At 40.1% G+C, this 14,337-nt stretch overlaps 1 protein-coding gene and 1 pseudogene across 2 annotated transcripts in view; both read right to left on the reverse strand.

Annotated features, from left to right (window-relative positions):
* The window catches only part of LOC111228016 (CCR4-NOT transcription complex subunit 6-like), a 30,800-nt gene that overhangs the window by 13,386 nt on the left and 3,077 nt on the right, over nucleotides 1-14,337 (reverse strand). The window contains exons 2-7 of one of the 2 annotated variants that reach the window (XM_022753783.1): nucleotides 5,489-5,610; nucleotides 4,077-4,263; nucleotides 2,417-2,502; nucleotides 1,505-1,594; nucleotides 1,254-1,322; nucleotides 69-226 (exon numbers count right to left, since the gene is read on the reverse strand). In XM_022753783.1, the coding sequence (XP_022609504.1) occupies nucleotides 69-226; nucleotides 1,254-1,322; nucleotides 1,505-1,594; nucleotides 2,417-2,502; nucleotides 4,077-4,263; nucleotides 5,489-5,600 (702 nt within the window). In that variant the 5' untranslated portion in view covers nucleotides 5,601-5,610. The remainder of the gene's footprint in view (nucleotides 1-68; nucleotides 227-1,253; nucleotides 1,323-1,504; nucleotides 1,595-2,416; nucleotides 2,503-4,076; nucleotides 4,264-5,488; nucleotides 5,611-14,337) is intronic. The other variant, XM_022753784.1, reaches the window with a different exon arrangement.
* The window catches only part of LOC111227980, a 9,491-nt pseudogene continuing 1,920 nt past the window's right edge, over nucleotides 6,767-14,337 (reverse strand).

Here is a 14,337-nt window from a genome sequence, read left to right on the forward strand (position 1 = left end):
AGTCGAACACGCGACAAGAGGAACAACAAAGGCAATGTCCTCCTCAAGCAGAGAGGCCCGTCCTTTACCTGCAGGCTGATGATGTCGGCGTCACAGTTGGTGATTTCCTCCATGATGCCTTTCTTCCGGTACTCCCAGTTGAGGGCCCAGGACGGACAGTAGCCGTACAGCTGTCGCGTGGCGTACTTGTCGCACAGCACGTTGTAGCACATGACTGTGAACACGGCTGCAGGAGAAGATGGAAACGTGGAAGATGCATTCAATTTGAGTTTGGGCAGAGTGTAGGAAATATCAAAAGATTTGAGGACTTAGTTTTAAGTTACCGAGAAGTTAAAACATCAGTCAGCAATATGAACATTTTACTATTGTGCAAATGCTGCAATGTTAGCGGTTGTAAATAAATCTGAGTGAAACATTTTATGCGGTTTTTGTACTTTGGATGAAACTGGACATGGATCTCTCTCACACACTTCTCCTCATTTACTGGCTTAATGTTAAAGGGAAGTTATGACTCTCCCGAGGCCAAAACTGAACGGTTCATTTAAAATCTTTTAGCATTTTATCTCACCAGACAGTTCCTTTCCCGAGAAGTAGCTTTAAGCAGCGTCTCTCGGTTTTTCAGTTGTTCAGTTGCACAATCACCTCTTTTGTCTCAGTGTGTCATTATCCCACATCCCGTCTTTAACCGTGCTTCCAAAGCAGCAAAACTTGTGTTGTATAAATGTGTTTTATTAATAAAGGATGAGGTTGTCATTGAGTTTCATTCCACACAACTTACCACAACAACTGGATGAAACTCTACATGCTCTAACATCTCTGCTCCAATAGGCCTGTAAGTGTTATTTTTTTCCTTCCTCTCACTTATTTTCAGGACAAAGTGACGGCCAACATTTAAAGCTGTGACGCTCTGGGCAGTTTCCCATCTTGGCAAGTGACAGGAAAAAAAAAAACAACGACTTCCAAACCACAATATCCATTAAGGAGATGTCAGTGAACTAAACACAGAACGCTCATGTCTACCAACCTGACTGTTCTGTGATTTAAAAGAAAGAAAAAGATTATAGAAGTGTGCTTCCTGACTTTTGGTGCTTCAAGTATATTTTGATGCCAGTATTTTACCCAAGTAAAGGATCTGAGTACTTCTTCCTCCGCTGATTATAGCTGTTTTAAATAAAAGAATAAATAAATACGTGTCTAATCTTTACACCAGCAGGAAGTTGAAGGTGTAACTTGCAGTAACTTCCCTCCCTTACCTGAGGGGATCATTTGGTCTCGCTCTTTCAGAGTGATCCAAGGTCTTTGGGGCAGCTGCTCTGGGTGCACTGGAAACAGGGCAGGGCAGCGGGAGAATGAGGATTAGTGCTCATTTGTCCACGACAAACACAATGGCATACCTGCTATGATATACCTCAGGTGCTCGCGTTTACAATAAACTGCAGGTTAAATATGCATGAGTTCCGATAAACGGCCGTGCGGTTAAGGTGACGCAGGCCGAGCCATTCACCTGCTAGATTGTCGAGCATGTAGTTCAAAAGCTTTCTGGTTCCGTCCGGCTCCTGGTACAGATTGAGGATGTCCTGGGACAAAGGGTTTCCTGCAAAACAACCGATACAAACCTTCAAATGATAAAAAAGAACAAAAGCATAATACAAACAGAAACTCAATTAAAAGCCGTTTTATAAAAAGAGATTCCACAGTTGAGGAGCCTCTGTCTCAAGCCTCGCCCTTAGAACTGAGAGCAACAGCTGATGTGCATTTCTAAGAGAGCAAGCAGGGGGGGTAAGGGGTGAGAAGGTCAATAATATAAGATGGGGGGGGGCCATTAAGATTTCAAAATCACTTCTGGACGCCAATCGAGGAAATTTCTCTCAGGCTTCTGTCTGGAGCTCTAGTAACAACAGGTTGGTGAGCCAATCAGAAGAGAGGAGGCTCTGAGCCTCTCCTCTCATTGGCTCACTGTTTTCTGTATTATCCATTAAAAATAGAGCAGAGATCAGGTAAAACACTCAGAGATGGTGGGTCCAGGTGGGCGGGGCTTGTGGCGTGGCTGAGAGCGGTGACTGCTTTGTTGTGACATCACAAAGTTACAGGAAGTCCTGACAGCTGGTTTTAAGGCTCAGTTTCTGAATACAGGCTGTGTGCATTTCTCTGTGGACTGAGGCTTTGATACTTTCACAGTATTAATATAGAACCTAGACCTGATCTATAATCAATCAACACATGGAGATCCCACTTTATACAGTACGAGACCTTTAAAATTTAAAATTTGGGTTCAAATCAAAGATTTCTCACAGACTACAGTTTGGCTCACATACTCCCTGTGTGTTCTGGTATATGGTGGATAGTGGTGATTTAAAACTGTCAGAATATAATCTCTATGTCCAAAATAGTGAGAGCGATCACAGAAGAGACTCACCTTTTAGCCCCAAGGTTTGTAACTGGAAAAGCCTCCCAAGTTCATAAGGCAGAACTCGCAAAAGATTGTTGTTTAAAAGCAATTCCCTGCAACAAACAGGAGACAGATGTCAGATGTTTTGCGTTTCAGTCTTTTCTTTTCTTTCACAAACTTTCTTTTAACAGTGCAGTAATTCCTTGTCATTGGTGTATTTTTTTTATTTTTTTTTGCTGGTGTTAAAAACATCTTCTGCCATGTTCTGCTTTGTTGTCACTTCAGTTTTAGTCTTCCAGTCAAAACGTGCCTTTGCTTGTCATCTTCGTTGTTATGCATTTGTCACTTTTGAGGTGAGATGCTTTTCTGAGCCCAGAAGGGAAAAGTATTCTCACCCACACATTTTTATAAAATCTCCCTCTTTTCTTGTGAGTGTTTGATCACTGCGTTTTAACCACCGTGCTGTTTGATCACTTTCCTTATGTGCGTTGGGACCCTTTTGTCACATAATCCTTTGAACGAATTGTCTATTTTTCCCAGACAAAACACACACCGTTAACTGAAAATGAAAGCTTTGCACAAACGTGCAGTCATTAGCAAAATTGAATCCTTTGTGTAAACTTCAAGCAAGTGGACGAACGCCAGCGAACATGAGAACTGGAGCCTGGGTTTGTTTGCTTCCATTTCAAATAAAGAATTATCCAAACACAGCAGCAACAATGACCCTCATTCATGAAGTCATTAGTTATTACATTCAGCCGTACACAAATTACATCTGAAATTCAGATCTAGTTTAAAAGATTCAATACTACGACCACATCCATTTACTTCAAACAGCAGCTCATATTTTCACTGTGCAAACATAATTAATGGAATAATTACAGATTATCTTGTTGCCAGATGTGCTGCAGTAAATCACATAACAAATGCGTGCATGTAGTTTAAAGACAGACTCGCATTTTTCAAGCCTGTCTTACAACAATGCAGATTCCTCCTGATCGCTCTGTCCATTAAGTGACCCTCTGCTAATGTAAGCGATGGCGGAAATAATCCACAGTCCTCCTTTCGTGCAAAAATGTTTTCCAGAGTCTATTCAAGCAAGGCTCCAGCAGTCTGAGTTATTCAAATTCAGTGGAAAACTTCCAAAGTCTTTTTAGTAGCATGTTCCCCTTTTTGTGTTGTGCCAGACTGTGTTTATATTCTCTTTGCATAAATGAGTCAGAGCTGAATGTCACAATCTTAGAGGGAAAAAGGGGAAATCACTGGACTTTTTCAGACTTTACTACATCCACTAACTCACAGAGTTAGAGGCAGCCAATACTTTCAAAGGTCATGGTTATATGAGGCCATTGTGGGAGATGTTACCTGTTAATGAGCAGGTCTGCTTCATGATAATATTGGATGTTCAGGATTTAATTGCTGAAGAACCCTGATTTGTCTGGCAATTATTTCACATGATTATTAATATATTGAAAGACGGTTTCCCAATTGCAATACAAAATAACATATTGTGATGTTATCAATATTTTCCAGACCTACTGCAGAACATTAATAATTTTTCTTGTCATATTTATAAAGCCTGTTTTGAATATCAAGATGTTCCGAGTTTTCACTGCACTGTGAAATCATGTCAGTCCCTAAACGCATCTCTGCCACGCTGATTTTTTTTCCCCCGCAGGTGACCAACCTGAGTGAGACCATGTTGCCCAGTTCGGCGGGCAGGCTGCGGAGCTTATTGGACGACAGGTTCAGGTAGACCAGGTTGGGCAGCTTGGCAATGTCCGGCGGGATGCGGCTCAGGTTGTTGTCGTTGATGTGCAGCGCCGTCAGGTGAGTGAGCGTCCACAACGAGCTGCTCAGACTCCTCACCCGCCCTGAGTCCAAACACACACACACACACACACACACACACACACACACACACACACACACACACACACACACACACACACACACACACACACAGTATGTCAGCTTTGTGATCAGGGAACAAAACAGATTTCTACACCACGTCTATTGAAAGCCAATGTGAATATTGATATTTGTGTTTTGTGGCAGATGTTGTTTTCCCTTGAAACCATTTTAATTTTGGATTTTTTTTGTGCCAAGACAAAGATATAACTTCAGTTTTTCAGCCAGAATATAATTTTTTCAGGGTGAAAAACCTCATGAAACTGCATTCTCACCATCATGTGACCCTAAAACCTACAATTAAAACCAGACTGATGGAATTCAGCACGACTCTGGGAGCTATTACGGCACTTTAATACAGAATTTACAATTTCTTTTTCTCTTCTTTTTTTTTTTTTACACAAAGGAACAGAGTTAAGTTTCTACATTTCTCTTTAGTAGCTTTCATCAAGAAGAAATCTCCCTTACATCTGAAGTGAATGACACTGACTTATTGTTTGATATTGGGAAACTACAGCAGAAACCTCATGTTAATTATTAACTTAATCTGGGGTTTCTGGGGAAGTTTAACGATTAACATTTCTTTCAGTTTCTTATTCATTCACTTATGAACCTCCGAAACTCTGTGATTCTGCCTGAGGTTGTCGATTCACATCTGAGGTCTTGGGGTCATTTATGTGCTTTACAGATAATCACTAATTTAACTGGCACTCATTTAATCAACAGCGGGTTGGAAGAAATATTCATCTTTCAGTAAGGCTGCAACTTATTTTCCTTATTGATTCATCTGCTGCTCAGCTGGGCTCTGCAACACAAGACGTTAGGAAGTCCAGCTCAGCTTCAGTTTGCACGCACACATATAAAACACTGACTTCAGTGTGAGTGAGATAAAGAAAAATGTCAAGATGCTTCTCGGTGAGATCGGGAAACAGCGAGCACACAATGAGAACAACACTGCAGCCTTTATATTCTGCTTCATCTCACTGACTTTTTTAAAATGTTTGTCCTTCAAGCACTGGGAGAACTGGAGCCAGCACACAGGAAACCAGTATGAGATCTATTTTACTGTTTCTTTAGAACAACACATTGGATTATTTTTGACTCTTTTCACCTGGACATTGACGGTTTTCACTCTAAACTGTTTGTAGCTACAGAAGCAGACGCAGAGGGAGAGTTAGTTAGACTGACCAGATATCTCCAGCTCGGCCCAGTGAGACTTCTTCCCACTGGCCGCCTCCTCGGCTGACATGATGGTGTAACATCTACGGGGATCTGGGGGATCATATTTTTCCTTTGGCATACCTGTTAATCTGAAAAACACAAAGCAAAAGGCAGAGAGAGATTTTAGTTTGATTTCACAAACCAAGATGACTCATTAGCTGGCACCGGGGTGGCAGCAAAAATTTTTTTGGCGCTACAAAGAGCAACACAACCTCACAGACATATGATAATTATAAAGAATGTTTTAAATGGATAAATAAAAAGTCTTTAAAGAATGTGACAAATGTAGAGCTGCAACAATTAGTTGATTAATAGATATCAGAAGATTAACGGGCAACTATTTTATCTTCTTAAACGTGAGATCAGATGCCTGTCAGCTGTTTGTCAAAGAAAACAGATGAAAATGCCACTTTAGACTGTGGGACATTATAATGAGGCGCCATAACGATTAATCAAGAAGATAACTGGCAGAGTAAGTAATAATGAAAATAATCATTATCCCTTGATAGAAGGCTTTACCATTCTTAAAGTCACACAAGGGAAAAAAGTTTCAGGGATTAAAAATGGTTAAATAATACTCAATAATCATGTAAAATAATTAAGATTTATATTAAATAATTAATTCATAAACATAATAAAATAAAAAATATTTTCTAGTATTGTAATATTAACATGTTTGGTCTTTGACATGGCAAAAGTGGCAGCAATATTTTGGAAATCAGAAAACCACAGCTGCACTTAATGATTATTCTTTATTATTGATTAATTTGCCAATTATCTTCTCGATTATTACACTGATTTACAGTCTGTAAATGTCCAACACCCAAACATATTCATATTCAGTTTACAGTGATATAAAACAGAGATGAGCAGCTAATCCTCATACTGGAGAGGCTGTAACCAGAGAATGTTTATAGTTTTTGCCTGATAAATTGCTCATTGATTAACGCCGCCGATTATCTTTCAACCAACTGATTACTTCAGCTCAACAGCAAATAAACAAAGAAAGCTTCCTGCCCTTATTGTGGTATGTTTAAGACTAAAAGTTTTGTTTGGATGAGAAATCTGTGGCTTCTCTTTAGCAACACTTCTGACTCTATTCTGAAAAGGCTAGAGCGACAAAACACATAAAATCTTATCGCAATAAAAGTTACCATTGATTTCGGCCCAAAACTTAAATTAAATAAATTGGAGCTGGTCTTGAATCTAATTTGGACTCCACAGAAAAGAAAAGTCCTTTTCTATTTACAGAAAAGGACATGCTACCTCTGACGTGTAGTACTGCTCGGTCTCCACCTCCTGCAGACACACAGGGCAAGAAAAAGTCGTCTGAGAGAGTCCATGAAATGTTTGTGGAAAGGTGTTAGTGAGTAGTTTTTCTCGATATTCCCTGATCCGGATGAAGTTTGCTCCGTCCTGAAGATGCCTTTCCACTAAAAGTCAAAAAAACTAAACTAACTAACTTGTTACTGGGGCTCAATTTTTTTCATTAGCATTTATAGCCTCTTCTTGTACATTCTCTTTTCCAGCTTCCGAAAAATTATTTCCAAAACATTTTCCAAGTTATATTAACGTCAAATAAGGGACTTTCCAGCCAAAGGGAGAGTTAAAAAACGTTCCTACCCCGAGGACTGGAACCTAACCCAGGACAGTTTAATCAGTAATGCACTCTGCCTCTTTATCTGTTCCAGTAGACAATGCCTCGTTGTGCTGAAGGAGAGCGACCGGAGTCGGATCACCGTGAGTCGATGTGAGCAGCTGATAGCGCGCCGTGCAGCTCCAGACTGAGAGACTGAACGGCTCAATAGAAACGACGAAACTGTTCTATTAGAAGTCAGCGGATTTTTTTTCCTCATTACCGTCTCTACCCATTCTTTAAGTCAGCTTAAAAGTCGAACACGCAGACAAAGAGGTAACAACAAAGGCAATGTCCTCCTCAAAGCAGAGAGGCCCGTCCTTTACCTGCAGGCTGATGATGTCGGCGTCACAGTTGGTGATTTCCTCCATGATGCCTTTCTTCCGGTACTCCCAGGGAGGGCCCAGGAGGCAGGACAGTAGCCGTACAGCTGTCGCGTGGCGTACTTGTCGCACAGCACGTTGTAGCACATGACTGTGAACACGGCTGCAGAGAAGATGGAAACGGTGGAAGATGCATTCAATTTGAGTTTGGGCAGAGTGTAGGAAAATTCAAAAGATTTGAGGACTTAATTTTTAAGTTACCGAGAAGTTAAAACATCAGTCAGCAATATGCAACATTTTACTATTGTGCAAATGCTTGCAATGTTAGCGTTGTAAAAAAAACTGAGTGAAACATTTTATGCGGTTTTTGTACTTTGGATGAAAACTGGACATGGATCTCTCTCACACACTTCTCCTCATTTACTGGCTTAATGTTAAAGGGAAGTATGACTCTCCCGAGGCCAAAACTGAACGGCTTCATTTAAAATCTTTAGCATTTTATCTCACCAGACAGTTCCTTTCCCGAGAAGTAGCTTTAAGCAGCGTCTCTCGGTGTTTTCAGTTGTTCAGTTGCACAATCACCTCTTTTGTCTCGTGTGTCATTATCCCACATCCCGTCTTTAACCGTGCTTCCAAAAGCAGCAAAAACTTGTGTTGTATAAATGTTTGTATTAATTAATAAAGATGATGGTTGTCATTGAGTTTCATTCCACACAACTTACCACCAACAAACTGGATGAAACTTCTACATGCTCTAACATCTCTGCTCCAATAGGCCTGTAAGTGTTATTTTTTTCCTTCCTCTCACTTATTTTCAGGACAAAGTGACGGCCAACATTTAAAGCCTGTGACGCTCTGGGCAGTTTTCCCATCTCTGGATCAAGTGACAGGAAAAAAAAAAAAACAACGACTTCCAAACCCACAATATCCATTAAGGAAATGTCAGTGAACTAAACACAGAACGCTCATGTCTACCAACCTGACTGTTCTTGATTTAAAAGAAAGAAAAAGATTATAGGAAGTGTGCTTCCTGACTTTTGGTTGCTTCAAGTATATTTGATGCCAGTATTTACCCAAGTAAAGGATCTGAGTACTTCTTCCTCGCTGATTATAGCTGTTTTAAATAAAAGAATAAAAAATACGTGTCTTAATCTTTACACCAGCAGGGAAGTTGAAGGTGTAACTTGCAGTAACTTCCCCTCCCTTACCTGAGGGGATCATTTGGTCTCGCATCTTTCAGAGTGATCCAAGGTCTTTGGGGCAGCTGCTCTGGTGCACTGGGAAAACAGGCAGGGCAGCGGGAGAATGAGGATTAGTGCTCATTTGTCCACGACAAACACAATGGCATACCTGCTGATGATATACCTCAGGTGCTTCGCGTTTACAATAAACTGCAGGTTTAAATATGCATGAGTTCCGATAAACGGCGTGCGGTTAAGGTGACGCAGCCGAGCCATTCACCTGCTAGATTGTCGAGCATGTAGTTCAAAAGCTTTCTGGTTCCGTTCCGGCTCCTTGTACAGATTGAGGATGTCCTGTGGACAAAAGGGTTCTGCAAAACAACGATACAAACCTTCAAATGATAAAAAAGACACAAAAAGCATAATACAAACAGAAACTCAATTTAAAAGCCGTTTATAAAAAGAGATTCCACAGTTGAGGAGGCCTCTGTCTCAAGCCTCGCCCTTAGAACTGAGAGCAACAGCTGATGTGCATTTCTAAGAGAGCAAGCAGGGGGGGTAAGGGGTGAGAAGGTCAATAATATAAGATGGGGGGGGGGCCATTAAGATTTCAAAATCACTTCTGGACGCCAATCGAGGAAATTTCTCTCAGGCTTCGTCTGGAGCTCTAGTAACAACAGGTGGGAGCCAATCAGAAGAGAGGAGGCTCTGAGCCTCTCCTCTCATTGGCTGACTGTTTTCTGTATTATCCATATAAAAATAGAGCAGAGATCAGGTAAAACACTCAGAGATGGTTGTCCAGGTGGGCGGGCTTGTGGCGTGGCTGAGAGCGGTGACTGCTTTGTTGTGACATCACAAAGTTACAGGAAGTCCTGACAGCTGGTTTAAGGCTCAGTTTCTGAATACAGGCTGTGTGCATTCTCTGTGGACTGAGGCTTTGATACTTTCACAGTATTAATATAAACCTAGACCTGATCTATAATCAATCAACAATGGAGATCCCACTTTACTACAGTACGAGACCTTTAAAATTTAAAATTTGGGTTAAAATCAAAGATTTCTCACAGACTACAGTTTTGGCTCACATACTCCCTGTGGTGTTCTGGTATATGGTGGATAGTGGTGATTTAAAAACTGTCAGAATATAATCTCTATGTCCAAAATAGTGAGAGCGATCACAGAAGAGACTCACCTTTTAGCCCCAAGGTTTGTAACTGGAAAAGCCTCCCAAGTTCATAAGGCAGAACTCGCAAAAGATTGTGTTTTAAAAGCAATTCCCTGCAACAAACAGGAGACAGATGTCAGATGTTTTGCGTTTCAGTCTTTTCTTTTCTTTCACAAACTTTCTTTTAACAGTGCATAATTCCTTGTCATTGTGTATTTTTTTATTTTTTTTTGCTGGTGTTAAAAAAACATCTTCTGCCATGTTCTGCTTTGTTGTCACTTAGTTTTAGTCTTCCAGTCAAAACTGGCCTTTGCTTGCTCATCTTCGTTGTTAGTTGCATTGTCACTTTTGAGGGAGATGCTTTTCTGAGCCCAGAAGGAAAAGTATTCTCACCCACACATTTTTTATAAAATCTCCCTCTTTTCTTGTGAGTGTTTGATCACTGCGTTTTAACCACCGTTGCTGTTTGATCACTTTTCCTCTATGTGCGTTGGGACCCTTTTGTCACATAATCCTTTGAACGAATTGTCTATTTTTCCCAGACAAAAACACACACCGTTAACTGAAAATGAAAGCTTTGCACAAACGTTGCAGTCATTAGCAAAATTGAATCCTTTGTGTAAACTTCAAGCAAGTGGACGACAACGCCAGCGAACATGAGAACTGGAAGCCTGGGTTTGTTTGCTTCCATTTCAAATAAAGAATTATCCAAAACACGCAGCAAACAATGACCCTCATTCAGTGAAGTCATTAGTTATTACATTCAGCCGTACACACAAATTACATCTGAAATTCAGATCTAGTTTTAAAAGATTCAATACTACGACCAATCCATTTACTTCAAACAGCAGCTCATATTTTCACTGTGCAAACAGAATTAATGGAATAATTACAGATTATCTTTGTTTGCCAGAATGTGCTGCAGTAAATCACATAACAAATGCGTGCATGTAGTTTAAAGACAGACTCGCATTTTTTCAAGCCGTTCTTACAAACAATGCATTCCTCCTGATCGCTCTTGTCCATTAAGTGACCCTCTGCTAATGTAACGATGGCGGAAATAATCCACAGTCCCCTTTTCGTGCAAAAATGTTTTCAGAGTCTATTCAAGCAAGGCTCCAGCAGTCTGAGTTATTCAAATTCAGCTGGAAAACTTCCAAAGTCTTTTTAGTAGCATGTTCCCCTTTTTGTGTTGTGCCAGACTGTGTTTATATTCTCTTTGCATAAATGATCAGGAGCTGAACTGTCACAATCTTAGAGGGAAAAAGGGGAAATCACTGGACTTTTTCAGACTTTACTACATCCACTAACTCACAGAGTTAGAGGCAGCCAATACTTTCAAAAGGTCATGGTTATATGAGGCCATTGTGGGAGATGTTACCTGTTAATGAGCAGGTCTGTTTCATGATAATATTGGATGTTCAGATTTAATTGCTGAAGAACCTGATTGTCTGTAATTGATTTCACGATTTAGCATGAAAGAAAGCCCAGTCCGAATTCATATACTAGTACATGATGCAAATCATATTTCAATGGATTTATTAATATATTGAAAGACCGTTCCCAATGCAATACAGAAAAATAACAATTGTGATGTTAATCAATTTTTCCAGTACCTACTCAGCAGAACATAATAATTTTTCTTGTTCATGATTTATAAAGCCTGTTGAATATCAGATGTTCCAGTTCACTGCACTGTGAAATCATGTCAGTCCCTAAACGCATCTCTGCCACGCTGAATTTTTTCCCCCGCAGGTGACCAACCTGAGTGAGACCATGTTGCCCAGTTCGGCGGGCAGGCTGCGGAGCTTATTGGACGACAGGTTCAGGTAGACCAGGTTGGCAGCTTGGCAAAGTTCCGGCGGGATGCGGCTCAGGTTGTTGTGCTTGATGTGCAGCGCCCGTCAGGTGAGTGAGCGTCCACAACGACTGCTCAGACTCCTCACCCGCCCTGAGTCCAAACACACCACACACACACAACACACACACACACACACACACACCACCACACACCACACACACACACACACACACACACACACACACACACACACACACACACACACACACACACACACACACACAGTATGTCAGCTTTGTGATCAAGGGAACAAAACAGATTTCTACACCACGTCTATTGAAAGCCAATTGTGAATATTGATATTTGGTGTTTGTGGCAGATGTTGTTTTCCCTTGAAACCATTTTTATTTTGGAATTTTTTTTGTGCCCAAGCAAAGATATAACTTCAGTTTTTCAGCCAGAATATAATTTTTTCAGGGTGAAAAACCTCATGAAACTGCATTCTCACCATCATGTGACCCAAAACCTACAATTAAAACCAGACTTGATGGAATTCAGCACGACTCTGGGGAGCTATTACGGCACTTTAATACAGAATTTACAATTTCTTTTTCTCTTTCTTTTTTTTTTTACACAAAGGAACAGAGTTAAGTTTCTACATTTCTCTTTAGTAGCTTTCATCAAGAAGAAATCTCCCTTACATCTGAAGTGAATGACACTGACTTATTGTTTGATATTGGAAACTACAGCAAGAAACCTCATGTTAATTATTAACTTAATCTGGGGTTTCTTGGGAAGTTTAACGATTAACATTTCTTTCAGTTTCTTATTCATTCACTTATGAACTCCGAAACTCTGTGATTCTGCCTGAGGTTGTCGATTCCACAACTGAGGTCTTGGGGTCATTTATGTGCTTTACAGATAATCACTAATTTAACTGGCACTCATTTAATCAACAGCGGGTGGAAGAAATATTCATCTTTCAGTAAAGGCTGCAACTTTATTTCCTTATTGATTCAATCTGCTGCTCAGCTGCGCTCGCAACACAAGACGTTAGGAAGTCCAGCTCAGCTTCAGTTTGCAGCGCCACACATATAAAAACACCTGACTTCAGTGTGAGTGAGATAAAGAAAAAAATGGTCAAGATGCTTTCGGTTGAGATCGGAAACAGCGAGCACACAATGAAGAACAACACTGCAGCCTTTATATTCTTGCTCATCACTCACTGACTTTTTTAAAATGTTTGTCCTTCAAGCACTGGGAGAACTGGAGCCAGCACACAGGAAACCAGTATGAGATCTATTTTACTGTTTTCTTTAGAACAACACATTTGGATTATTTTTGACTTTTTCACCTGGACGTTGACGGTTTTCACTCTAAACTGTTTGTAGCTACAGAAGCAGACGCAGAAGGAGATTAGTTAAGACTTGACAGATATCTCCAGCTCGTGGCCCAGTGAGACTTCTTCCCACTGGCCGCCTCCTCGGCTGACATGATGGTTTGTAACATCTACGGGGATCTGGGGGATCATATTTTTCTTTGGCATACCTGTTAATCTGCAAAAACACAAAGCAAAAGGCAGAGAGAGAATTTTAGTTTGATTTCACAAACCAAGATGACTCATTAGCTGGCACCGGGGCTGCAGCAAAAAATTTTTGGCGCTACAAAGAGCAACACAAACCTCACAGACATATGATAATTATAAAGAATGTTTTTAAATGGATAAATAAAAAGTCTTTAAGAATGTGACAAATTGTAGGAGCTGCAACAATTAGTTTGATTAATAGATATCAGAAGATTAACGGGCAAACTAATTTTATCTTCTTAAACGTGAGATCAGATGGCCTGTCAGCTTGTGTGGTCAAAGAAAACAGATGAAAATGCCACTTTAGACTGTGGAACATCTATAATGAGGCCGCCATAACGATTAATCAAGAAGATAACTGCAGAGTAAGTAATAATGAAAATAATCATTATCCCTTGATAGAGGCTTTAACATTCTTAAAGTCCACACAAGGTGAAAAAGTTTTCAGGATTAAAATAAGGTTTAAAACACTGTCATAATCATGTAAATTAATTTAAGATTTATATTAAAATATGAATTCAAAAACATACATAAAATAAAAATATTTTATCTAGTATTGATAATATTAACATGTTTTGGTCTTGACATGGCCAAAAGTGCAGCCAATATGTTGGAAATCAGAAAACACAGCTGCCACTTAATGATTATTCTTTATTAATGATTAATTGCCAATTATCTTCGTCGATTATTACACTGGATTTACAGTCTGTAAATGTCCAACACCCAAACATATTCATATCAGATTTACAGTGATATAAAACAAGAAATGAGCAGCAAATCCTCATTACTGGAGGAGGCTGTAACCAGAGAATGTGTATATTTTTGGCCTGATAAATTAGCTCATTGATTAACGCCGCCGATTTAATCTTTCAACCAATGATTACTTTTCAGCCTCAACAGCAACATAAACAAAAGAAAGCTCCTGACCCTTATTATGTGTGATCGTTTAAGACTAACAAAGTTTTGTTCTTGGATGAGAAATTCTGTGGCTTCTTCTTTAGCAACACTTCTGACTCTATGTCTGAAAAGGCGTAGAGCGGACAAAACACATAAAATTCTTGCAATAAGAAGTTACCCCCCACCGCACCCCCGACCCACCCCGCGAGTCTTTCCAGTTCACCTGCA

The sequence above is a fragment of the Seriola dumerili genome, unplaced genomic scaffold (genome assembly GCF_002260705.1).
Source record: "Seriola dumerili isolate Sdu_G_001 unplaced genomic scaffold, Sdu_1.0 BDQW01000193.1, whole genome shotgun sequence".
Classification (NCBI taxonomy): domain Eukaryota; kingdom Metazoa; phylum Chordata; class Actinopteri; order Carangiformes; family Carangidae; genus Seriola; species Seriola dumerili.